General features: G+C 40.7%; 1 protein-coding gene and 1 long non-coding RNA gene across 3 annotated transcripts in view; one reads left to right on the top strand and one right to left on the bottom strand.

Annotated features, from left to right (window-relative positions):
- Positions 1–1,597: 1,597 nt before the first annotated feature.
- On the top strand, positions 1,598–5,858 carry LOC141969608 (uncharacterized). Its single transcript, XR_012635076.1, has 3 exons — positions 1,598–1,636; positions 2,330–2,425; positions 5,315–5,858. It is a non-coding gene; the product is annotated as an uncharacterized LOC141969608 (long non-coding RNA).
- Positions 5,859–11,831: 5,973 nt separating this feature from the next.
- DRC8 (dynein regulatory complex subunit 8) overlaps positions 11,832–27,790 on the bottom strand; it is a 36,221-nt gene continuing 20,262 nt past the window's right edge. The window contains exons 3-7 of one of the 2 annotated variants that reach the window (XM_074896875.1): positions 20,234–20,306; positions 15,464–15,543; positions 13,628–13,670; positions 13,457–13,523; positions 11,832–12,440 (exon numbers count right to left, since the gene is read on the bottom strand). In XM_074896875.1, the coding sequence (XP_074752976.1) occupies positions 12,325–12,440; positions 13,457–13,523; positions 13,628–13,670; positions 15,464–15,543; positions 20,234–20,306 (379 nt within the window). In that variant the 3' untranslated portion in view covers positions 11,832–12,324. The remainder of the gene's footprint in view (positions 12,441–13,456; positions 13,524–13,627; positions 13,671–15,463; positions 15,544–20,233; positions 20,307–27,790) is intronic. The other variant, XM_074896876.1, reaches the window with a different exon arrangement.

Here is a 27,790-nt window from a genome sequence, read left to right as displayed (position 1 = left end):
GGAGCAGCCGGGCTTCATTATTCACTAACAGGAACAGAGTGAGGCTGGGGAGGCAGCCTGAGGACAGGATGCCTTTTGGATGATCTGTGTTCATGTTGGTGTGGGAGGCTGGCATTTGCTCCCATGTTATTTACACTTTAGTCTGTATGACGATGGTGTCTTCACTAAGTGGAGGAGATACTGCAAGCCTGGGAGGCGTGTTCTTTTAAGCTTGTTTACATACAAATAAATAAACAAACCAGTACCAGTGAGTGGAAGATCTCCAGAGAAATGGAGTGTTTCTGTAGCATGCTAGGCCTGCTTAAAGCAGAAGAGTGTAGTGATTCTGACTGTTTTTTTTTCTAGGAAAAGCTGCAGTCTGCCTCAGGGTGGTGATGAGAGTTGATATAAGGATCACCTTCTAAAGATGAAGGTATGTAAGGTTGTATCATTCAGAGAATCTTCATCTTATTTGAGCTTCAAGCTGATGTATTTATCACAGAGAAAGTATTTTCATTGCTAAAAAGTATGGAGAAAGCTCCAGAGAGACTGGGAAGAGTATTGCCAAAACTTCTGAAGTTAAAACTGTACTATTGCATGACACAGAACTGTGAAATTGCATTCAGAATACCTGTATGGAGATACAGCCTGTCCTGTCAGACAGCCACCCTGTTCCCACTTGCAAAGGTTGATGTCTCAGGAAGGTTGTTATCAGAATTACCTGGAAAGCAAACATCTTTGGCTGACAAATACAGGTGATTGACATATCTTTTTCTTCTGTGCATGTCAGGTTTGTACAGTTCTTCACATTCTTTCACATGCTGACTGAAACAAATTTTCTTAGACTTCAAAAAGAAGGTTGTAACCTTTTAAGGAAGTGTTTCAGGAAACTGCTCAGATGATAACTAATCGGGGGGACGGGGGGCATGTGAGTTGAGGCTTTGTTGAATAGGTCTCTGACAAACTAGGAAAAAAACCTGCTACATATAATTTAAATCAATCTGGAAAAAGAAGGCAGCTAGGACCCCATGGCAACTTCATAATTACTAAATTGCCATGCAAATAACAATAAAATGAAGAGACAGTCCTGATGACACTCAGCAGTCTAGTAAAGGCTGGGTGTGTGTGATTTTTTGTGTGGCTCTGTGTTTACCATTTTCTGTGCTGAAAGAAAAACACATATGTGTCCCCTATGACAAACTGTTTACTATAAAGGCTACCTATCTTCCTAGACACCTGTTGCTCTTTTTGTTTATAACATACTAATGAAATGAAATTGGGGTTAATTAGGCATTAGAGTTGTATTCAGACTTCCTAAAGAGATATTAAAACTTTAAGAAGTGAAACAAGAAATCATTTTAGATACATATCTATAGATAGTTACTTTACATGTCTCATAAGCATTACCAGAAATGGTTCTGTAAACCAGCCCTGAATAATGGTCAATTCACATTCCTTTGAGCAAACAGGCCAAGGATGTGTTTTTTAATGGATTACATAAATGAAGTTAGTTCCTTAAAACTCAAGAATCTTACAGCTCCTGTCTTGATAAATGAGGATAACTTGCATATATCACAACCACAAACTTTTTTTTTTTTTTTTTTTCATGGAACACAGGACTCATCCTGAAATTCTTCTGCATGCCTTCTTCAAGCAGGTAATAAGTTCCTTACTTTTAAACAGGGTTTGCATTTTCTTATTCATAATACCTGGCAAGCAGTTGGTGCTGGGATGTGGCATCTTAATGAGACTTGTTTGCTGGTGCACTTTGACATCATATCTCTTGCAAGAAAGGGACCAGACTACCTCTCTTCCTTCTCAGTCCCAACTTCTTTTTAAGGTCTTGAAGATGTCAGTAAGGGGAATAAATATGAAGAATCTGTCTTAACAAACTCTGCCTACAAGGAAATAACTTCCTTTGACCCATGAACTAGATTGGCAAGCACAGACCATGCAGGAAAGTAGAACATGGAGCCCTAATTAATGAGTAATTGAAGGACTGATCTGCAAAAATGGAAACCATTTCTAATCTGTGAGTGTAGCAGCGCGTGGCCGATCTACAGATTTCTGTCATTAGCAGGCATCCAAAATATGCTGTTGACGCCACCAGAACCCCTGCAGAATGAGGCATTCTCTCCAGGAGGAGGAAGATGGCAGGCAGAGTATGTTCTTGCATATGAACTTTTGACCACCCAAGTACTGCTGAAGAAGGCACAGCTTGCACCGTGAACTTTCAGTGTAGGAAATAACAATGTCCTTTGGATGCACCAGTGTGAGGACAGGTAGGGGAAGATGAGAGAACAGTTTGGCACTGTTGGTTCCCTAACAGCATGTTTCTGGCACATTCCAGGTGTCAAGACAGTCAAAGAGAACTTAAAGGAAGAACTAAGGGTTGCAGTTTTTAGAGCAATGGAAGAGAGAGATCTACACAATACCATGAAACTGGGTAGGTTAACTACGTTCCCCTAGTTTGCCTCTGGTATAGCTTTTGTCTCCAGTAAACTGCTCTAGCAGGGCACAAACTTTATAGCAACCCATTAGATTAGGCTCCAAACTAAGTACCTTGTGATTCCTGTAATTTGCACTTGTGCACATTTGTGTTGGTTAGAGATACAACCACCAAAATGGTATAGGTACTCTTCCTCTATTCCATAACATACAGGTCCCTTCAGCAACAGATGAATTCTGCATTCAACAGTACAGGTATTAATGGGTCAGAAAGTACTTACTTGTACAAATCATAGTCTGTACACGGAGCTCAGCTATACACAGTTTTCAAAGAGACCAATTTCTTCTCAACATGATTGCTGAGTAGGCCACTATATGGGGACATAACCCGTTGACTTCAGATTTATATGAAAATATAATCGATGATGGGAACACAGAAGATAGAGAGCTTGCTGAATATAATTAATTGTGAGCCCCTCTGACAAAGACCTATGAGATGGAAATTTTGAGACCTCTCCCTGGCATCTCCAGAGGTACCTCTGTACATCTGTATGAGGTACATACCCTCAGTATGAGGGTAAAGGATGATGAAAAGCACTGTACTGTCTCTGTGAGATGGAAACTTAACAGACAGTAAAGCTGGGCCCATACGGAGTGCTGTAGTAGATTAATGATGTTATTGGTAACATGAAGGTAGTAATGAATGTGGAGAGTTTATCTTATATTTACAGTCCTGAGTGAGAGGAGTGTGACTTTCCTCAACCTGGCCTGTCATTAATGTGATAATTTCTTTGACATAGTTCATGTTTCCATCATCAGTGAAGCAGCAGGGGCAATATGAAAGTTGGGGGCTGCTTTCACCAGTTGGAGTCTGCCGGGGCAGCTGCAGTGGGCTGTAAGGGGGACAGAGCAAGGCGTTCTCGCTAGGTGAGGAACAGTGATGGTCTGTAAATGCCACTGTTCAGAGGAACACTCACTGATTAGCAGGGGCTGAAGATGGCCATTTCTGAACAAATTCATTTAACTCACCTGTTATCTGAAAAATGCCCTGCAAACAGAATCTTATCTGCTGTTCTTAAACAAATATTGTAAGGCTTGAAGATTTCATCAGTAGAGCAGAAGTTTAGTGCAAGAGTCTTACCTTACAGTTTATCTCTGGTTCAGAGCATAACAAAAAGAAAGTGAACTTGCTGGTCTCGGCTGGGTGCACATGAGTGCTGGACAAACAGTAGGTAATTCCAATAGAGAAAGGGGAAGAATGTTCCTCTGTTGCCATTTTTTTATCCTTATGAATTTTCATTGCCAAAAGGTAAGTTACAAAGTTAAATTTTAGCAGTGATGAATGCATTGTTTCTTCTCTTGCTCCGTGAGAAGCATTGTTGCTTCTCCTGCTACATTCATTAGCTGATGCAGAGATCTGGTTCTCAGCCAGCTCTTTGAAAGGCCTGGCAAGTTTTCTGTGTGTGTGTAAGAATGTTCTTGTCCTTTTCACACCATTATTTACCTGTAGTTTCTGACAATGTATCTCACAGACCTCACTGATTATAGAAATAAGAATCATAGTTGAACAGCATTAATCAGAATTTGGCTTCCAACAAAGGACAGTACAACACACATTAAATACAAGTTAGAGAGGCATGATGTAGTCTTCCAGAGCTACTTACTTTCAGATTGTTTTTATTATTTTTAAAGGAAGTCAGACTTTCCTATTTCTTCTTTAAATGAAAACTGTGAGTTTGACCATAAGCTTCTACAACCAAGGCCTTCACAAATGCAGAAATGTGACAACTCTATAAAAGATTACACCAAATAGTTTCCCACAGATGCCAATGAAACATATTTTGTTTAAAAATAAAACCTGTTTGTACCACAAGCAACTCTGGAAGGGAATACATGTATTTTTGCCTCTAAAGGGTTCTCCCAGTTATAATTTCTTCCTCTCTCCTCTGAATTTCTGTGAAGATGCATTCCTTTTACTGAGGTTTCCACGGTTATTGATCTCTTGAAGTTGCCATATTAGCCCAGGCAGCTACTGTTTTAATGTGTGTCCCAGTCTCTGAATGCACGTGTTGGTTCTTCCCATTTTGTAGAGACCCTATTTGGCAAGTCCTGGTCACTGAATTGGACTTAACTTCCCATCTTGATTTCTGTATTAAGAATTTCTTCTCTGAATTTAAATGTTTTTCCTGAGCTTACTTTTTTCATAAGCATATAGGAGTGCAGAGCAGGATTGACATTAGCTATCTTAGGTGTGAACTTTGCATGTAAAAGGTGTATTGGTTCAACTTGTAGGTCAGTATTTCTAATTGTTTTTTCCAAATATCTGCAGTTTATCATGCATCATTTCCTCTTGTGACTGTATCGCCATAAAGCCTTTGCTTCCCCAGTGAGAATGGGCAGTGAGTGAGCAATGATGTTCAACTTCTGTGTTAACCTGAGAAAACAGAAGAACAATCTTTCTCTTCATTTCACAGCTTTATGCTTCCAGCTGACATTGTCTCCTATGGGAGCAATGGTTTCTGGTTATCAAAGGCTAGCTAGCATGTCTTACAGAGTGGCTATGTTCTTGCAGTTAGGGACTAATGTCTGTGGGTATAGACCATTCTCAGAACACTTAAATGGTCCTTTCCCCTCAATAACAAGTGGTCAGGTTCAGAAAAAAGGATGCTACAGAGAGAGTTTATGGGGCTTGCGAGAATCCCTTGTTAAAATCCTGCCATCTCAACCAAAAGAAGAGTTATCATTACTCCCCTCTGCATGCTGGAGCTCATCCTCCCAGTAGGTGATTGCCAAATCATCTCTGCCAGGGAGAAGAACATGCCCTTGGCAATTAGAACTATCCATACGAAAAGATTTGTCACTTTTTTTTTTTTTTTTTTTTTTTAAGCTCTGCAGTGTCTGCTACTGTCCCTGGTGTTCATTTACCTGAGTAAATTCCTGGGAAAGATGCCCCTACCCCAACTAATCCACTGTTTTATGCTGGAGAGGTGGCACATTTTTGAAGAGGAAAAGAGACTTCACCAACAAGCGCATCTCATATTATACTACTTTGCCAAAAGACATTGCATCCCTCCATGTGGAAAAAAAAAAAAAAAGTTTCAAACATTTATATGAGAAAATCTAAAGGACATATTTCCACATGGCCCCTTTCTTCCTGGCAACTCAGTTCTACCCCATGGAGTGACAAGATTTCTGTGAGAACACCTTGAAAGCCCAACAGCACATTGCCAATAGGAAATGAAGAGGAACAATCTCTTTCTTCACATCAGTATAAAACCAGTGCTTACACGCTTTCAACAGTTCCTTTTACCTCTGTTTCCATTGCATTTTTACAGATGCTTTCAGGATATATACTTTGGTGTGACATCAAAAAGAAACCTGCCTTGGCAAAGGAGCAACAGAGGAAACTCATAGCTTGTTTATATAAATTGTAAAACACTGTAATTAAATAAAATAACTATAAAAAGAGTATGTAACTGGTTTTATTGTGTGTGTCCCCTGCATTTCATCATAGATGTTCTTAAGATTAGACACTTGGGTTTTTTAGAACACACACTATTCCAGATCTGAGCTTCGTAGGTCTACTGTAATAGAAAGGTGAATGACACAGCAGCACTGCATTGTGCCTCCAGATGAGGCGGCACCAGAGGAAACTACCAACGAAAACAAACCACATTCAAAACAGTTGAACCTCAGACTCAGGCCAGCCACTGTAAACTGAGTAATAGCTACCTTGAGCAAATAGACACGTCTTATAACATACCCTGAAGCTCAACAAACTGTGGCTCTGGTGGAGCAATGGAGCTCTTCTTTCTTTTCCTCTTTATTTCTTTCTTTCTAGGACTGGGTTGAGTCAAGGGGCCTGTATTTAGAATCGTATTCTTCCCACTCCTAGTTACACAACTTCTTCAGGAAGTTCTCCCCTACTGATCTCAACAGTTGGTGGTAAAACATTATATCCAGCTTAACAACCTATCTCTACAACTTTGATGAAGCCCAAAGAACTAGAGACAGGTTCTGAGTTTTCAACCAGTTGAAATTAACTGAGTTGAACTGCATTCAAATTCAACAGTTGAGTTGAATTTGAATGCACCTCTGTGTTTGGAGGAGCTCTGAAGAATGGCATTGCTTCTCAAGGCAACAACTTACCACCATATGAAAACTGGCTACGGTGAGGTTTTTTTAGTTTTGTGTCTGCAATATTGAGTGCAGCTTCACCATGAAAATGGTTATTTCAACAAAATTGTCCTTAAAGTTGAACTACTGAGTTTTTCTTGGCTGTGTTACTATAAATTAAAATGAAGCTAAATTTCAGTCTTTGCGATTAGTTTCCGTCTGGACCATACTTCATCCTTAGTTCTCCATCACTGTAAAACCCAAGCTATTGTAATGCATAAAACCTGGGTAACTTGCACCTGTGGAAGACCTCAGATAGCTTCACATTCTTGCATTGCATTATGAGCTCCAAAATCACACCTCTAGGAAACCTGAGAACTCCACTCTGGTCATTTTAATCGCTAGGCTGATGTCTAGGGGAAGACATGGCTGCATATCATAAAGCAAAGCTTAGGACCTATTCTGCACTGAAGAATGTTGTTATCATTGGCAGGAAAGAGATTTCTTTTGACAGCAAATATGCAAAGGCATATTTCATCTACATGAAGCATCTTATTTCAAACTGTTTCCTTTTATGTTATCATTTAGGCAGGTATTTACAACAGGGAAGCCTGTTCTAAAAGGGCTTCTAGAAGGAATAGTTAGAGTCCAGGATAAAAGGAATTGTTTCAGTATATGAAATCACAGAAGCAACACGTGTGTATTTTTAAGGCTTCAGTGTTTCCAGGATAACAGCAGGAAGAGGTAATTTTAAGCCTGATGCAGTAGCATCCCTAGATTTTATTTTTTGTACTCTGAACAATATGGAAAAGTTCTGTCTGCTGACTCTTGCTGAATCTTGCTTGCTTGCATTACTGCAGACAAGAATTAACTACCTACTCCCATGGTTTTATGGTTTTGGTCATTTCAATGACACAACTTACATGCTGGCTATATATCTCTGTTAGATCTTGCACAGATGAAGCATCATTTAAAGAGACTAAAAGGCTTTTACAGTGCCTTCTGAGCTAGTACATCACTATTTCTGAAGCTCCTCTGCAGACAGAACTGCCTTTGAAGTCAATGGGAGTTCTATCTGAATGAGGACTTCAGGATTTGGGCCTCAGGATATAAATGCTGTGATCAATCTTTTGAGCATAATGAATAACATTTTCTTGGCTTTCAGAACTATCCTAAGCCAAATAGTAGCCTCAGGGATTCAAAATCGGTTAAACAGGAGAATCTGCTTTGTTTCAAACTACATCTTTATTTAGCTTTTAAATCAGCATAGTCCCCATGCCTAGTAGTGACCTGCCTGAAAAAACCCTCCAACAATAAGACCAGATGTCTGAATAGTCAGTTTTACAGTGACACCTATCATGGCACAAGACACTATGAAACAGAGTTGTGTTCAATGAAAAGCAAACATGCTTGCTGTACGCTGACTTGTTTACAAGTTGCGAGCTGAATGTACAGTCTGGAACAAACGACTCGAAGGCTGAGAACTTTATTAATTATGTGACAGGGAGGTCTGTAGGCACTGATTTTGATCAGAACATCATAGTACCAGACACTGTGCAAACATCAGAGTTAGCAATACAAAAAGTCGACAGTCCGGGTAGGCAAGACAGATACTCCTTGTCTCCTATTCCTTGTAATTACTCTGACTTTATAGATGGAAAGTTCAGCCAGGGAGAGATTATGTGACTTACCCAATATCTCTCACAGAGTCTAGAATGCAACCTGGCTGCCAACCTGGTGCCTTACTGTCGAGACTACGCTCCCCCTTTCACACAATGATAACAGTATATTACAGGACTTAAAACATCATAGTTTCCTGTCCCCAGCCCAGCCTTGGCTGAACTCCAGCATCCCCAGACACTTTCCCCCCTGAAACCAAAGGCCTAGGTACTTCCCGTTACCTGTGATGGGAGTCCTGGCAGTGCTGACTGCAGTGGCAGCAACTCTAGATCTGGTAATAAATGACACCCTGATATGGGCAGCTGTCAGAGCAAGCAGAAGGGCATCAGCAGTGTGGGGCACACCAAAACTCTCTTGCATTTTCAACCCTCACAGGTTATCATGCAACTAAATTAATGAAATGAGGTATAAGAGAACAGAGAGAAAAGATAGACTAAAACAAGAGAAATAAGGAAAAATATTGCAAATTCTTGTTGCCTGAACATTTTGCATGCTCTTACCTCTGTGCAAACATGTGCACAGGTGAACAGCCCAGTTCCTTCCCTGAAGTCCCAGGTCTGATGCTGGCCCTTAGGTGTTCTGTCCTGCAACTTCTGTTTCTGCCCACAGTCAGCAGAGAGTCTAAAAGAACTGTAAATACTGTGTTGGTATGCACTGCAATGGGAAAATGTTGAAGCCTTCAGGTGTGAATATATAATATATGGGACTGTCAGTAGCAGATAGAAAAGTGTTTTGGAAAAGCGACTCCAAGATGATGAGGAAAACATACAAAGCAATGTATTACCTGGAATATAAGCACTGGGATTCCCACACACAAGTTCAGCAGCTGGAAGAATTTCTCCACAGTATCAGTAAGACTGAGGAGAAGGTCTCCGCCATATACCAGATATGCCCTGACACAGCTAAACCTAGTTAAATTTTAAAACAAGTAAAGTCTTGTCCTGCCTACAACTTGCAGCAGTGATGTAAACAGCCTGCTGATTCAGTTGTATCTGTAGATAGTTTCCAAGGTTTGCTTCTTCGATTTCTTCATTTTCTTTTTTACATCTGGGTAAATGAGTTCCCTTCCCTCTCCCTCCTTCAACTAGGACAAAACCCCTCTGACTTCCCCAGTTTCTTCAAAGCCTTGGCTCTGCTTCCCCGTTTGGATTTAGTCCAGGTGCTAGGCTAGTTCCTCCCTAGAGGCTTCCCATGCAATCCACTCCCTTATCTTGGTTCCTGATCTTGAGGGAAGAGGCAAAACAGCCAGCAAGGAGAGGCATGTAGCAAGAGACAGCTGAAGACCACTCAGCAGTTCAGTTTGTCTACCTCAAAGATGAGGACAAAGTAATGTATTTTTCCCTACAAATTTAGGAAGAAAAAGGGTTTTTTAGTTATAGCAAAATGGTTCCCTAAGCCTCCTCTCCTCCCCCTAGGGTATCAGACCCTGCTCATCCCCAGGGAGCACAGACATGCAGGGCACTCAGAGAGCCCATCCCAGGTTGTGTCAAAGAGTCCCCTTAGGCAGCCCACCACCACCATGGAGAGATGGGTGGGCACAGCATCGGCTGGCAAGTCATGAAAGACAAGGGCAAGTGAACAGTCATGTGCAGCACTGCTCAGCTGCTTCTGGGGAGATCCATGGGGCAGCTCCTTCACAAGCCAGTCAGATCACTGCTACGTGATCCTAGCTGGCAGGGTGCACTCAGTTTTTAGGATCCTACAGAGTCTGAGATTGGTTCTTGACACTTCATGCACCCCCAATTTGGAAACTCTCCAGGCAGTGGAATTTGGTTGCTTATACCCGAAGTGAAGACTGCAACTTGCTTTTTATCTGTTCTCTTTGCACATATCTTTCTTGGGGACAGGTATAAGAAGATGGGGCTGGAGGAGTTCCTGTGTTATAAATTCAGAAACAATCCTGCTTTTTACTTGCCAGAATACCCTCTTTCCTTGAATTTGAGGACTACAGAATGACAAATGATATATATCATCAAAGGATATATGTTAAGATCCTATCTCCACTATGAATTGTAACCGTGTTGTATACGGGCATCCTGATTTGACACAGCAGTAGCTGAGGTGGCCTCTGGGGTAGCACCACTAGAAACAAATTGTGCTCTCTCTGGAGCACTGCAAGCTATGAAATGATTTCCTGAAATAAGCATCTTCCTGCTGACATCCAAGATGAGGATGACAGTGGCTCCAAGACTGCAGAATATAAATGAAACCTATATTCATGCTAGCTGGTTTAGAAATCCAGTACAACACACTGCATATCAAACAGGAGGATTCATCTAGGGAAAGTAAGTTCAGCTTCCAAAGAGAGACTGAAGAAGACTAATAAAAGTATTTTTTCTTAATGGGCTTTTATTGCTCTTGCTTTAATCTTCAGAAACCGGTACCTTTTCACATAACACTAATGATTACCTTTGGTTATTCTTACTGACAAAGAAATCAAATACATGGTAAATGTGATAACAAGAGTGCATTGCAGAGTCATAGGACCAGTGCAACAGTGGTTCCCAGATGGAAACCCAGCTTAGAACAATGTTGTTTACCTGCATTAACTCTTTGTTGCCTTACTGTTTAAGAAAGTATCAGTGAAAGACAACTTGGATTAGAAAAGTAAAAAGAGAATTAAAAAATGGTCTCTTTCAGATTGCTTCCATCAGCACATTTAGATTGTGCTAATCTCTTCTCTGTGAAGCACAGCAGCTCCCTTGCAACTATGTATAAAAACAGTCCTCTGAGCTTCCAGCTCAAGTGAAACACACGGGTAGAGCAAAAGACCTGACATAAGAAGCCCTGCACCCTGTTCTCAGCTCTGCCACTAGAAGGGCATGACAGGGAGTAAGGCATTCAATGCCTCGGTGTGTCACTCTTCCCCAGATTTCATCAGCCTATGAAGTCCATTGATGACACAGAGCTGGGATATGCAGTTAAGACAGAGGAGTGGTAGGGCACTGTACAGGAGGAAACCAAACTTGATAGAGAGTAGAAAAACAGAAATGGGGTGGAAGGTGTGGAGCACAAAGTGCAAGATGGTTCCATTGAGGACCAGACCACAGAACCTTTTCCTACAAGCTGAGATGTCATCAGTTGAGAACTGCTGGTCACTTTTTTAGAAGATGATGTACAAGGCAAGAACTCATGGGAAAAGAACTTCAGCTCAAGTTAAGGGACAACAGTACAGTAGCAGTCAAGAAAATGATTAAGCTAGAAGGGAGGAGAGCAGTGAGGTCTGTGGTGGTCTTCAAGCAAGGATAGTTGAGACACATATTGTACACTAACATCTTACAAAAAATGGTGCTTCATCAGTTTACGAAAATCAAATTCCAGTCTTATGATCCTAAGTTTTGAACAATTCAATTTAAGCTCCTGACTTTCAAATTGGTTATGAAAGGGGAACTGTTTATTGCCTATAGAAACAAAAATGTTGTCAAGGATTACTCTGTAAATTTAACTATGGCAATGGTTTGAATGCTACCTGCATGTTTAAAATGGAAGCAAAATATCACGTGCCAGTGGATCAGTAGCATAAAATGGAACTAACTGGTCCAGTTTAATTGCCTGTGGTAAACAAAACACAAATATTTGACAAAAATGAGAAACTTTAGAGAGTTTATTTGATCTATTGTATTATTTCAGAAGGAGTAACCTACCTGATGCCTTATTACTTAAACACAAACAGGGATCACACTTAAATATAAAAGCTTTATCTTAGTAGCATGCCTTCACAATTTTAGTCCTTTTAAGGTATTCACTTACCTACTTATTACCCACTTTCACAGGTCTCATTTTCCATTAGTTTTTCAGAAGCAATTGTAAAGTCATTTCTTGATTCCATTAACATTATTTTTCCTGTTATTTCCAAACCAAATTCCATGATTTCTTTTCCAGACCTTATACAGTATTTCTGTCAAGAGCTCTTTTTCCAGGTGTGAATACATTTCAATATGTATACAGAACCCAAGAAAATATAGCTACACAGATTTTATTTTAATTATAAGTACAAAGTCACAAGCTGAGCTTTGTTATACTTTAAAATACATACTTCAACTAACTGCCAAGCTACACTGTTGTTACCAAAAGGGATCTCAAACACTAAAGGGGAAGATCTTAAGTTTCATCTACTATCATCATTGAAATGTAGTCTCTGTAGCAAATAGTATTTGTTTCTGGATCTAGAGCAGTGGAGAGCATGTCTTCCATTTCTTCCTGAGTAAAGGGCTCACCTGAAAGACAGCAGAGACACTTTGTCTTGATAAATATTCTCTTCAGGGCTCTCAAATTACACTGCTTTTCCCTTGCAAGGATCTTCTCTTGGTCCTCACACACAGGAGAAAAGGAGCAATACTGAGGATCTGCTTCCTTCACTTTTGTCAGTGTAAGTCCTGCACACCAAACAAGTTGGTCTAATGAAAAGGAGACAGAAGGCCTGGATCTTCTGACCTCCTTCTAGTTCACAGACTCCAAAACAGCCTGTTCCTCTCTGCCACAGGGATTTCGAAACAACCATTTTTGTCCAAATGAATTCTTCTAATGTGTACATTAGAATTATTATCTCTCATTCGGCTATCCTTGCACTTGTATTTACATCATGAAAGGCTTCTGGTTTTTCTCTTTTAGGAGCTTCAAAGCTGCTGATGGCCTACTTCATCCCTCTTTGAGAACAAGGTTCCCATCTGAGGATAGGTCTTGCGCAAAGCCTGCACATCGTTTTGTACTGGAGGCCCGCAGGCATGAGTCACTCATGCAAGAAAAGCAGGCTCTTCAAGGGATATTGAGGATTACATGATATACAACTTAAATCTGGTCTTTGAATCTCTTTCTTTGCATACGGCACTAGAATTAAGATCAAGATAATGCAGGAATGAATGAGCACTGAAACCACCTGAAACATCTGGAAATCTAAACTACAATTTTACAGGAGGACAGAAAGAGTCACATCCTTAAGAAACACAGACATGTGCACAGAATCATAAAATATCCACACAAGATTGAATTATGACTCTTAATAATGATAATCTCTATCTTATAATGTCTGCAAGCAAGCAGATAAATGTTCTTTCCCTGCATTATTCACCAGTGAAATTTTCTAGTCTGCAGCCACTCATCACAGCAACAGTATTGTTTGAAGACAAAGTACCTACTCCTGCAAGTTTTGGCATGCAGAATGAGGACCTCAAGGTGCCATATACACATGTAATGTTTATTTACTTAAACACCGATATTACAAAAGTCATGTTACCTTCTTCAGTCAAATATTTGACAAGCTCCTCTTTAGTAATATATCCACATTTATTCTCATCCAACGCCTTTAAAGAAAAAGAATGAAACTTGTGGTTTTAACCATATTGAATCAAGAATCAACAACTTCTTCCCAACAATTAGGTACTTGAATATTCATTTAGTTACAGACCTCAAATGCATGTAGAAGAACATCTTCTGGAATAGGCTGGTAGCTGAAACATTGAATCAGAAAAGTTAAGTCACAGGCTGCTGTACAATTCTGAAAGAATAAAATATGAGTACTAAAGGAAAGGGAAAACTTATTTTCTTTGAGAATTTACTAAATTTGCCTATCAAACACTCAACTTCTGTTTAATTTTCCTTGTGCTAAGGAGCCAGATGAATGGCTTCTGCATGTCTGGGCTGGCCGAATGGGTTAGTAGGAATCAATAATAGTTGAATCATTCCATTCCATGTAGCCAATGCACTGAACAGAAGATGGCCAAACCAAGAAAATAAACTTTTGTCCAGGTACGCTGGTAGCTAGGCAACAGATCACCTAGTGGGATTTTGACAGTCTAATGAGCTGATGATGAGCAAAGGAGGCTGGTAGCTATAAAAGAAAAGGTCTGTCACTAACTATGTCAGAGAGACAGGAGAACTGGGCACGTGTATGCATGCATATGTGTGCCTGATTTCAGAGATGGAAAGGAAGCCCTGTGCAGCAATGGAGACCTTCCATACCCCAGCAAACTCTCACCAATATACTAAAGAGAAGGTGTTGAAGCCAGGGAGATTCTAACTGCTTGACTGTTTCGTCCAGACCCGCCTTGCTCTTTTACTATCTAAAAATCAAATGCACTAAGAGGCCTTGTTTTTTGTGATCCAAATCTCATGTGCCCTTGGATAAGTGAATTATGGACATAGTGCCCAAAAGATAAAGTGGGTCCTGACAAGCCTGCACTAGCCTGGGGAAAGTGTGGGGGGTTTTTTTGTGTGCGTGTATGTTGTGTGGAGAGGGTGTGGAGGAGGAGAAGAAGGCCCAGAGCAGCAAGGTACCATTCTGTGAAACAGTGAACATCACTGTGGAGCCAGAAATGTGCCATGAAGGCCAGAGAAGGCAAAGGTGCAGGAACCTGGGAAAGCAATGCCCCTGTGCCGGCACAACAGGACCCAAACACTGATGGCTGGTCCATGTCCAGGCACAGGCACAAAGACTCTCAAACACAGCCCCAAGATGGACCCTGCTGCCTCTTGATGCTGTGATACAGTTTTGGGAAAACCTATAGCTATTTCATGTGTAGAACACCCTTTGAACAAAAGTCCCTCTGTGTGTAAAATCACTTCTCAGTATTGGACAAGGCTGAGTATCTCAAAACCCTTGGCTACCCATCTTTAAAAAGAAGGATACATTCCCTATAAGTAATCTTGCTTTTAGTGCAAAATATCAAAATAGTGCAAGTTCCTGTGTATATGCAAAGATTTCTATGTACCCTTTTATAATGAACAGTGGTTTTATTCTAGACTTTTATACTAACAGTCTTCTACAGTACTAGTTGTGTACATTCAACTGTACCTGGTAGTCACTTTGAGACATGAATATGAAGCTGATTTATACAGCTTATTAAAAATACACTCTAACAGACTGTACTTGTCAGTAACTGTAACTCATGTTCAGAAAAAGTAATGGTTATGACCTTAATTTGCACACAAAATATTTCAGAGATGCACAAAACATGCTGAATAGCAAGTTACTTCTGATTCACATTAAAAATACAAAAGCTACCCATTATCACGATTCATGATTATAAGCTGGTATTATTTATATTGTCCATACAACATAATTTTATGTAGACAAAGTAATTTTGAAACAAAATCTATCTAAGTCATGTAAACTGAGTTTAAATAACAAAAAAAAAATCTGTACTCCTTCCGTTTACATAAAATTACTGTAGATATATTTATTCAGAATCGACCCTGTCAATCTGGAATAAACTACAGACACAGAAAATCCACTTTCCATTACCTTCTGTCAAGTAGTACTTTTGTCATCACTGGAAGAAATTTTTCCAGATTAATGTATCCAGTCGGTTCTTCTTCTTCTACCTAAAAATAAAACTTAAGTATGGCAGGTTATATGACTCATTAGCAAACTAATATGAAAACCAGAAAATTGGGGTGGTTCCTGCATTAAAATTACAGTTAGACTTTGAATATTTATATCAGGTTTTTAATATCACATGGCACCATAACATCTGAGTGAAATGCTTGTGATCAAATAGAAAGAAATTCGAGGAAGAAATAATAGCCCAACTAAAATACAGGCCTGCAATTACAGACACTTTCAACAACTCAATATTGCCCTCTTGTGCTTAGAAGCCATGCATGCAAAGGAACTGAATGCCTAGGAACTGATCTTATCTCCCACAATAACGCAGCAGAGGTTTAAACATTCAGACTGCATTCATACTAGTAAAGTCTAGCAGAACCTGGAACAATCCCAAGCTGTGTAATGTGACCACCCATAACAGCAAACCATTAGCATGATCCCTGGCATGATTTTGGCCTGGGCCACCTAACACTTGCCCCAGCAGTCACCAGGCCTGGCTAGGACCTTAGGGACTTTTCCCCAGCAGGCTGCTTTGTGCAGCCTCTCCACGTAAAACATTTACCAGAGTAGTCATGAGCTGCTCTGTGCCAGCTGGCTTCAACACCCAAGGATGTTTCTGGGCATATTTAATGTGCTAGTTTGGACATAGCCCCAGTCTAGTACACCTCAAGGATGGAATTTGTTGCCTCCACATGTTTCGTAGCCAGAGAGTCGTCAGGGGAAGGACCAGAAAGGCGAGCAGACAGTCAGGGCAGTCTGAAACAGTCATAAGGCAGCCCATAAAACACCACACAAAGAAAAGCTTTCCTTTGCTTCCCAGATAAATTAACAGATTAGTCCCAAAACATCAGCGACTTCTAGCAACATTCCCACTGCATTCCCTATACTTCCACAGGAGATAAGCAATGTGGTAAAAACTGCTCCCTATCATACCAGTATGTCCCTTCCCTGAAAATTTCAAGTTTTACTCCCAAAAGGAGCCCTCTTAACAGAGCTAGCCTGTTCCTGTCTGTGTTGAAACTGGATGCATGCTTTGTGGTCTCACATGACCACAGCAATACCTTGCTAGGCTCTCCACAGCCACAGCTCAGACTGAAAGAAAGCTCAAATAGGCACTGATTTGAAATCTCCTAACTGAGACAGGAAAAGATGAAGTAAGAAATCTTCCTCTTGAGGGCTGGGTCAGAGCTGGTGGTGATGCCTGATACATCCAGTTGCTTAAATAGAGAGTTGCAACTGCTGCTGCATGCTCTTTTCCAGTGCTGTTGAAGGGCTTTGGTTGCAAAAAGCAGGCAGCCATCAACTCTTGCTGCTTTAGAGTTGAAATTGGCTTGAAAAAGCACTTTTTCCTTTCTGTTTAGTGAACCTAGCGGAAGGGATCTTTAGCGAGGAAATGAAGCCGTTGCATGCTTCATGCTAAATCAGATGGTACCTTTTACCATTACAGAATCATTTGTTTTACTGCTTGACTGAAAAGATGTAACAAAATACCTGGCAAAACTTATCTTCTTTCCAGTGACATAACAGTTAGCCAATACACTGAACTATTCCATGCATCACAAATATTGAGATGTAGAAGTACACAGCATGTTTTAGGGAACATCTGTACTTCAACTAGTATGAGGTCAGAAGGCCACAGAGATGGGAAAAGAAATATGGTTGCTATTTATTGGACATAAAATAGATGTGTCTTATATTAAGCAGAACAACCAAAAGCAAGGACCCAAAGCTTCCATGAAGATGGTAAGTTATATAAAAGATGTCTAATGATGTCTAAGAGTCAAAAAACTTTAGAACTGCTCATCCAAACAGTTGAAGGTCATCCTAATTTCCGTACGAGAACTCACCAGCAATGACCACTTCAGGGCTCAGTATAACAAATACCTGTGAAAGTGTCCGCCCTCACTGACAAATATCACACAGATTTGTCTCTTCTTGTTGGTGTGCTATTTGTATTTTGCCTTCAGAAAGTAATCTGTGGAAGTAACATGTCCTTCCTGACAACGGACCTAGTCCTGGGAGGTGATGGAACAGCTTCCATTTCAGTGACTCTACAGGCCCAGAAGTATCTTGAACTGTTAAAATTAATCCTATTTCTACCACTGATAGATGAGAGAATAAATTGAATATATTAACCTCACCTAAATCAGTAAGTATGCAGTTTTGCAGGTATATGTATTGTCTTACTCTTCCTCGTGCTCACTCCTGTCCTACACTTCATTTCCCATAGACATTTTCTTTTTTCCATAATTCCTCCCCTTCACACAGTGACTGTGACAATAAGAGTATTTGCTCGTTCAAACTCTGTGAGTTTTGCTCTATTTCTTTCCTTTAGGTACATCCACAGCTCCTGTAAGAACTGTACTGTAGCACCCATTCTGTTTTATACCTCTGTTCTCACAGCCACACTCTTACTGTTCACATAACATCTGGGGACTTGAGTCACAAAGAAACAAAGCATCTTCCAGAGTTATCCAGGAGATCTGTGGTGAAGCAGTGTACTGTACCTGGGCTTTCAAACTCCAGACATTGTAGTAAGCTTTCACCATCTCTTATCATTAATCCTTAATGGATTATCCTAACCTTGTAAGTAGGCCTAAATATATGCTATTAACTATAGCATTTAGCATAAGGCAATATAGGAAACCATGTATGATAATTTTTAGAGATAAAATAACTATATGAATGCTGATTTGGCAGATATGAGTAACTGGAAGGCAACATATGCCAGTTTAGCTACAATAAGGCTAATAGGAAGATGAGATGACTGAGAGACACAGGTAGTGAGAAACAGAAATTAATTGCAGCTTACAATGGGCAAAAATACTGGAGAAATAGCCTGGTTACAAACTGGCCAACAAAGACAATTTTTACTCTACCTAGCCAATTTTAATGGTATCTAATATAAATTAAGATATATTTGTGATTAACATAATATATTAAAGGTTCTACAAGAAGACAGTGTTCTTCTGGTACTAAATCTATGCCAATATATGGTATGTTTCATTTACAGGCACCACAAAACCTTCTTTGAGACTGGACTTCCAGTTCAGTGTTCTTTAAGGTTAACCATTACTTTTGAATGTATTCTTTCTTTCTGCAGTATTTGTACTTTAATTTCATCCTTATAATCAGCTACTGTATATACGTTATACTGTTGTATCTCAAGAGTCTTCCATCTCATAGGTGCATTGCATTGTACTTTGTTATGTATTACTTATCTCAAATTTTCTGTAATGCTGAAAACTGAAAAAAAAATCCAGTCAATAGGAAGTCCAGTCTCTTTGGGAGGGGTAGGCAGGCCTTAAACTCTCCTGGTTCCCCTGGACTTGGAGGCAAGGGGAGGTCAAAGCATTCCCTTCCTTTTCTCAGTTTTGTATCTTGAGTCAGATGCACTGTTCATTTGCTGCAAACAAAAATCTCTGTGGGTCACTAAAAATATCATCTATATTAAGCACCATAATTTCTCTTTCCATTTTGTCTTGTTTGCCAGCAGGAGCTGGGACAATCTGGTACTGAGAGTACAGACCCAGAGCAGACAGATTGCAGTATCATGTTAAAAGATCCTTCTCCTCTGATGGTTCATTGTGCTTCCTTATCTAAAGCAGCTGTGTCATTTTCACAAGACTTAGCACAAGATTTCTCACACTAAATTCCGATCTACAAGGGACCGGACAAGCTTACTGAGGAAAGACTGCTACTGCAACCATCTGAATTTTTGTTGGAGACAGGAAGAAAAAAGTAAGAGAGATCAATTCCCAGCATCATGACCTATACATGCAAAAGAGAAAAATCTTTCACCTACCTCTCAGCCCAAGCATCTTCCATTCCTTAAGGCAGTATACCAGTTTGCAAAAAGAATGTGAAATCCCTTTCCCACTTCTTTGTCCCACTTATTAACTATAACCTGCCAAGGCACTAGCATACCAACCTTTCTACTACAAGCATGAGGTAAGGAGACAAAAATTAGTATAGGAAAAAACTGTGGAGAAATGTGATCAAAATTCCTTACCCCTGCATATCACTGGGAGAACAGGAGGACTGCTAGGTCATGCAAGGTTTTATGTCTGAATTCTGACTCACAGGCTTAAGTAATCAAGTAGGAAAAGATTACTTACCAAGAGAAATCTCAAGGCTGGGAAAGACCTCATGAAGGACAGAAAGTTGAGAAGTCTGGCTATAAGATAGAAATAACAGGACCCAGTGAAAAAACTATGTGTTCCCTCTGTGTATTTTTGGAATTTGATGCAAATTTTAACACCTGGTCAGGAACTGATTTTTATTACCTAATCATCCAGTGTGTGGCCCTGGCATGTCCAGAAGAGCAAAATGGTTAGAGTTTGGATATCCTAACCCAACTGAGGTTTAGGACATTGTTTTTAAGCAGCAAAAACCAATTTTTCCTCCATTTTCTGTAAATGACCGTCCACCTTGGCACAGCGTCACAGTGACCTTCTGGGGTAAAATAGAGTCAAAGACTCGTCATTTTAATCCATCAATGTTGTTACTTCATCAGTCTAAAGACTTGCTTCAGGGCAACCTGAGAGACTACCTTCCTGCCTGCATCACTTCCATGACACTTTCAAACTCTGGGAAAAGAGCTTAGGTTTCCCACACAGCAAGGCAGAAGGGCCAAACTTGTGCAAGTTTAAGACTGAAAAAAATACAAAAGATCTAAACATTTACCTTTGCAAGCAGTTCATGTAGTTCTGCCTCAGTTGGGAAGCAACCCAGTGACCTGACAATTGAACCAATCTCTCTGAAAAGAAGAAGATCTTTGTTAGTAAATCTGCAACTCGGGAGTGTCTCTGGAGAATCTAGATACTAATGCAGAGCTTGTTGTGGCTTAAACGCAGCCAGCAGCCAGAAACCATGAAGTTGCTCGCTCACCCTCCCACCCCAGGGAATAGCGGAGAGACCTGGAGGGGAAAAGATAAGGAGACTCATCGGTTGAGAAAAAAAATAATTTAAGTAAAATAAATTAAAATAATAATAATAATTATTATAGAAACTACAAACGCATAATGTACAATGCAATTGCTCACCACCCACTGACTAATGCCCAACCCATTCCTGGCTAGCAATCCCAAAGAAGAGAGAATCCCAAAACCTGCAATCCTAGAAGCAAGAGCGCATTTCCTGGTCAATCCTCATCTATATACTGAACATGATGTTGTATAGTATGGAATGTTCCATTGGCCAGTTTGGGTCTGTTGCTCTGGTCATGCTCCCTCCCAGCTCTCTTGTGTACCTGCGCACTATCAGGACATGGGAAGCTGAAAAGTCCTTGATTTCTTAGCAACAACTAAAAACATCAGCGCACTATCAACATTCTTCTCATACCAAATCTCATGCTGAATCCAAAACACAGAATTATTTTAGCTACTAAGAAGAAAAAATTAGCTCTACCCCAGTTGAAACCAGGACAGTATCCTCCCCTTATTCCATACCATTTAAGTTATGCTGAGGATCCATGTTTTCCAATACATTCTAACTGATCACCATCACTTGTCTGGGTTTTTGATATAAACACATATATCACTCTCTCCGTCTGTGGGCCTGAAATGCTGGGGTTTCAACCCCAAGCCCCAAATTAAGGTTGACATATGGGTGATTCCCACAGCCCTTCACAAAGGGGGTGAGTTTGCCTTTAGGCTTCCCTCCAGGGTGCGGCCGGCCGGGCAGGGAGAGCCGTTGGGTAAATGAGCCCCGGGTGTCTGCATTAAGTAACCAAGGGTCAGGTGTCCCACTGAGGGGTAAAAGCTGGGACCACTTGCAGGCAGGGGCAGTGTCTGTCTGTGAGCTGGATGCACTGTGCAGAGTTCCCTGTTGGGGAAGGACCTCCTGCCTCCCTGGAACTGGGCTCCAGTCAGGTCTGGCTTTTATAAACGTGGGCTGTGTAGAGATTCAGTATGTGGCTTCCTTGGTCTTATGTGTTTGGTTTGTTGACTTGGTTGTCTCCTGTCTCTTCTATGAGAGACTGTATTTCACCATTTATTCCACCCATTGTTGGTCATGTGGTGTTGTTGTTGGGTCAGTGGGATTGATGTCAATTATGTATAATCTGACTGACTTGTTTGTACCCCCAGTACTCACCCATGTACTGACCCTTTTGTATCAGCTACAATTTGGTTATTGGTTCATCTTTATGCTGGCTGTGTCCTTTATGCTAGGCCTAATAATTGGCAAAACAGGGCCATCCCTCCAAGATGTGTAGTGAGTTCATTCAGTCCATAACTTTGGGTTCCATCTGTCATGACAGTCTTTCAAAGCAGGAGGGATGAGGTCTAGTTCACTCAGTTGGTGGAGTGGGTGTCATTGGACACAGCAAGAGGATGGTGTGTAGTCTCTGTTGTATGCTACGTTGGGAGCTTGTAGCTGGTGTATCTGGCACAGTCCACGTTCATGGTCTGTGTTGAAGATGTCGATCTTGGGAAAGTTGCTGAGTGCCAGTTGCTGAAACTAGTCCTGACTTCATCAAAGTTCTTTTTTCATTAACCTGGGTGAATACTAATATGTATGCCATTAGTATAATATATATCAATCACAGCAATAATGATACGCAATGACAGGATTATTTAGCAATTACCATCATGCAATACAACTCACTGGCTATTTTCACCCAAAATCAAATCTGCTTGAGGCATACATCAGGTCCATGGGCAAAAGTAATCCCACAAATGGCTTTGCCTTTACCCAAGGCAGGAATAACCCAGACTGCCTTCCCCAGCACAGTTTTAATGTGCATTATAGGGACTTTATCCCCATCTACAGTACACAGAAGGTTTGTTTGGGCATGAGACAGTTTGACTGGCAGACCCCTTAGTGTTGACTAACCAGGTGGCTTTCTCTAAATGTGTATCCCAATGTTTGAAAGTTCCACCACACATTGCTCTTAGTGTAGTTTTTTGCAACCCATTGTGCTGCTCAATTTTCCCAGAGGCTGGTGACAGGGGAATCACGGGGGATGTGATATACCCACTCAATGCCATGTTGCCACGAGACTAGCTTTTCAAGGCCAAGAATACTGTTCCCAGTGGTGGCATGGGGCACAGGATATATTTCCAGCCATCCGGTAGTTGCTTTCACCACTGTGAGCATGTACATAGCGTTTGCTGTGCCTGGTTTGTGGGAGTGTAATATAATCAATCTGTCAGGCCTCCCTGTATCTATATTTTAACATCTTTGGTATGGAGGACAATGGTTTTAACTGTTTGGCTTGCTTGATCACAGTGTAAGTTTCACATTGCTGGATAACCTGTGCAACAGCATCCATGGTTAAGTCCACCCCTCAGTCACAAGCCCATCTATATGTTGCATCCTTTCCTTGATGACCTGAGGAGTCATGGGCCCAGCAAGCCAGAAATTGTTTACCCTTATGTTGCCAGTCCAGATCCACTTGAGCCACTTCAGTCTTAGTAGCTTGATCTACGTGTTGGTTGTTTTGATGTCCTTCAGTGGCCCAACTCTTGGGTACATGAGCATCTACATGGTGTACTTTCACAGCCAGCTTCTCTATCTGAACAGCAATATCTTGCCATAATTCAGCAGCCCAGACAGATTTGCCTCTGTGATGTCAGTTGCTCTGTTTCCACTGCTGTAACCACCCCCACAGCACATCTGCCACCATCCATGAGTCAGTAGAGAGGCAGAGCACCGGCCACTTTTCTTGCTCAGCAATATCCAAGGACAGCTGGATGGCTTTCACCTCTGCAAACTGACTCCATTCACCTTCTTTAGCAGCTTCTGTGACTTGTCGTGTGGGGCTCCACACAGCTGCCTTCCACCTTCAATGTTTTCCTACAATACAACAGGACTGATCAGTAAACAGGGCACATTGATTCTCATTATCTGATAGTTTATTATACAGTGGGGCCTCTTCAGCATGTCACCTCTTCCTCTGGTGACATTCCAACATCTTTGCCTTCTGGCCAATTTATGATTACTTCAAATATTCCTGGGTGACTGGGGTTTCCTAGGTGAGCCTGTTGTGTGATTAATGCAACTCATTTACTCCATGTGGCATCATTTGTGTGGTGTGTGGACAGAACCCTGCCTCTGAACATCCAGCATAGCACCAGCAGCCAGGAGGAGCTGTGCTTCCATACCAACCACTTCTGAAGCAGCTTGAACTCCTTCATATGCTGCCAATATCTCTTTTTCAGTTGGAGTATAGAAGGCTTCAGATCTAAATTTCTAACTCCAAAACCCCAGGGGTTGACCTTGAGTGTCCCTTGATGATTTTTGCCAGAGACTTCAGCTAAGGCCATTCTCACCAGCCGTGGTGTAAAGTACATTTCTAACATCTTGTCCTGCCTGGACCGGCCCAAGGACTACTGCACGAACAATTTCCTGTTTAATCTGCTCAAATACTTGTTGCTCAGGGCCCCATTTAAAATCATTCTTCTTCCAGGTTACTTGATAGAGAGGGCTTACAATCAAACTATAAGTTAGGATACACATTCTCCAAAAACCCACAACGCCTAAGAAAGCTTGTTTCCTTTTTGCTAGTTGGAGGAGACATAGCTGCTATTTTGTTGATCACATCCATTGGGATCTGATGATGTCCATCTTGCCATTTTATTCCAAAAACTGGATCTCCTGTGCAGGTCCCTTAACCTTACTTTGTTTTATGGCAAAACGGGCTTTCAGAAGGACTGGGATTAGTTTTTTTCCTTTTCTCAAAAACTTCTGCTGTGTTGCCCCAAATGATGACATCATCAATGTACTGCAAGTGTTCCAGAGCTTCACTCATTTCCAGAGCAGCCTAAATCAGTTCAGGGATGGACACTGTCCTTGTTTTGGTGGTGGCTAGAGCTATTTTTTTCTTAGTAGCTAAAATAATTCTGTTTTGGATTTGGTATGAGAAGAATGCTGATGATGCACTGATGGCTTTAGTTGTTGCTAAGAAATCAAGGGATTTTCAACTTCCCATGTCCTGCTAATGTGCAGGTACACAAGAGGCTGGAAGTATAGGAGTGTGCATGTACAAGCACACAAACACACACAAGCGTATGTATGTGGACTTTTAAGGTGATATCTTAGTAAGCAATGTCTATTTTTACAGACATTAAATATTCTGGAGCTTTTTGGCAGAATATAACTCTTCTTGTGACTTTCCTCAAATCTTCTTTACTACTGTGTTACAATGAACTGTGTACAAGTTACTTTTCCACTGCTGTCCTCTAATTTTTAAGCTTAATTTCAGTGAAGTCTACATTTATACAGTTTAAAACACTTGGAAACCTACTGAGATGAAAGGTAGCAAATAAAATATATGTTTACATTAAATGCTATAAAGAAAAATTCTAACTGCAGTAAGGAAAAATTACAAAAAGTCAGGAAGGAGGCAGCTCTGCTATGCCCCTGCTGTGCTCTAAGAGTCAAACAGACCAACAGAGTGGCTTATCACCACCCTGTTTATGCTGCAAATTATCTTCATAGCTTGCATTTACTGCAGAACCTGATGCAGTCTGAGGCTCTAAATAAATTTTTTGGAGGCATTGCCAGTTTGGTCAGAATTTTAAGATGAACAACATCACAGACTAGAAACAAAAGTACTGTAAAGCTGTAAAAAAGTACTAATGAGATTTATGGTATGACTGAAGACAAAACAGAAGCATCAATATTGCTTGTGATTTTCAGCCTGATTCTACAACACAGAAATTCAAGCACATTTGACTAAGTATCCACAGTGCTGGTGGTTCCCATGATTCAAAACTCTGTGGTTTCTTCATCTTCCCCTACCAGTCTATCTGGTAGAAAAGGAAGATTGCTTCTTATATCTGTCTCATAAAAATGGCAATGACCTTTGTAAAATGATCTTACAACAGTAAGACCCCAAATGTGGCACACCAAGCATACATAAATTAGACAGGTCAGTCTCTGGCCTCCTCAGACAGGTCCTGAGGAGCTCCCATTCTAATTGAAAACATGTGAGAAACACTACAACAGACAAGAGAGGAGAAGGCTGGCTGCACAAAAATAGCTACAAAACCCAGTCCCACACATAAAGTTGTTATGAAATGAAGCCATCTGCTCAAATGACTGAGTGAAACCTTGTGCCCCATGGACATGAATGGAAGTTTGGTCATTGGCCTCAATGAGATCAGACATTTAGTCCTATTTTTTATAATCCTTGTCCCATGCATCCTATTTCTAGTATGGATATACTGTATTTGATGCTCTCACTCCTGCATTCCCTCATCTTTTCCAGCTAAAAGATACTTGTAAATATTCTCTGCCTCTCCCAGAGAAACATCCAACCCAAATCATGTCTCCCTGCTATCCCACACTATTTCTACTCTTACAGACTGCCAGAGATGGGAAGCTTGCCATCATCTCCTGCCTCACCTCACACACCTTAGTCACATTGCAGTTTTGCTGAAAGCCAGGCCCTGAAAGAATTTACAAATTCTAGCATTGCTGGCTGCTGTTTCTGACAGGCTATGCATGTGCCAACATGAGGATGTTGTTTGAAGTGTCTGTGGTCAAAGTCATGTCACATTTGGTAATAACATGGCATTTAAAGGACCCAGATAGATAGCAAGTTGTATTTTATTCCCAGCCACTTCCTCTCACTTAGTTCAGCAGCTGCAGTTCCTGCTGTGTAGTTTCTACCATAAAAAAAGATGGTTAAAATGAGTTTGTGTTCATACAGGTTTTATAATACAGATGCAATAAAATTTTGGGCTGTAGTTTTCATCCTGCATGTAACATGTTTCAGTGACAAGATCTGCAAAATCACAAAAGCCCTTGACTCAGGGTGTGTCATAAGCAGCATGAAACACCACCATCTTCCTTGCGCTTATTGTCTTACTAACTTGTATTTGCATTAGGAGTCATGCAATACCAATGCTGGCCTGTCAAGCCAGAGTAATTTTCCATGTTCTTCACAGGAATCTGATATTTCAGGCAATAACATTCATACTTCTACAATTGTGGTTAAGAATTGTGCTGTACTGCCACCTTCTGCTACAAGATAATCAGCCATTAATAATCCCATTATTGTGATACAGCCCTGCAATATGAACCTAGGAATAATGAGACAATAAATTGTTGTTCTTTGTCAGTAACTGTACTATGACAAAAATTAGTGTGAAATTGTGCATTTACTATGTTAAATAGACTTTTGAATGTCCCCTCTCACATTATGACTTACTATCTGAATGAATAAATTTTTTTAAAAGTCTATTTGTATAATTTCATTGTTGTAACATTTTCTCAAGCTCTGTATCCATTCTATAATGGAGTGAGGAATGTAGCAAATCTTACAGCTCTCTAGCCAGGACTGCAGACATAAATGACACACAAATATAGCAACTAACATGTCATGGTGCAGTGAGGGCTAGGGGCTCACCAGGGCTGGTGTAGTGCCAAGGGCTCCCCTTGTGGGGTGGCAGGGTGGCGGGGGGGGGGGGGGGGGGGGGGGGGGGGGCGGCAGCCAGGGCCTGTCCCACCACCCAGCCAGGAACGGGGCAGCCCCAGGTATCTGGCACCTCCCTGGGGACAGGTCAAGAGATTCAAGCAAGCGCTCTTCCAAAGAGCCCTATGGGTGAGGGAAAAGCAATTGTACCAAGTACGGAGATGTACCTTGAAACCCACATCTAGTATAACTGGAAAGTCATTTCACTTCTATGAAGCACCCATAACCTCTTAAATTTAGAGACACTAGTAAGCATGCATTGCTAAAACCATCACATAAATGTTTTGCACCTCTCTGACCTCTGTTTCACAATGTAGAAAAGATGTTTATGACATTTAAAGATGTCTTCTAATTTGACTTTGTGAAATTGTTGTCATTATAAATTCTTCACCAGTTCTCACACTCCTTTGTAGTGTGATTTATAATTAAAAGCTCTATTGATAATCTTATGAAAATAGTAAATGGACTTCTGAAAAATTACTTCAGTAAACTTTAATGACAACAGCTCATAACAACTTCAGAACCTGATCAGTGAGACATGAACATATGTATTTTATAACAAAAGCCATATTGTTATGTGTATGGATATTTATGTTAAAATGAAGTTGAAGTAGCACTGTCAAATATTCAAACTTTAAAAATACAAGAATTAAGATTATTTAGGAATTTTTAAATTGGAATACCTTTAGTTCTGTATCTTGTAGCTAGTTATGTCTTGATCAGTCTAACAGTCCATGTTTTTATCTTCCACTGAACTTCTTACTCCCTCAGACAGCTATTTTGTTTGTATTTCCATAATAATGCATGCTAAAGGTATA

The sequence above is a fragment of the Athene noctua genome, chromosome 1 (genome assembly GCF_965140245.1).
Source record: "Athene noctua chromosome 1, bAthNoc1.hap1.1, whole genome shotgun sequence".
Classification (NCBI taxonomy): Eukaryota; Metazoa; Chordata; class Aves; order Strigiformes; family Strigidae; genus Athene; species Athene noctua.
This window is presented reverse-complemented; position numbering and strand designations above follow the sequence as displayed.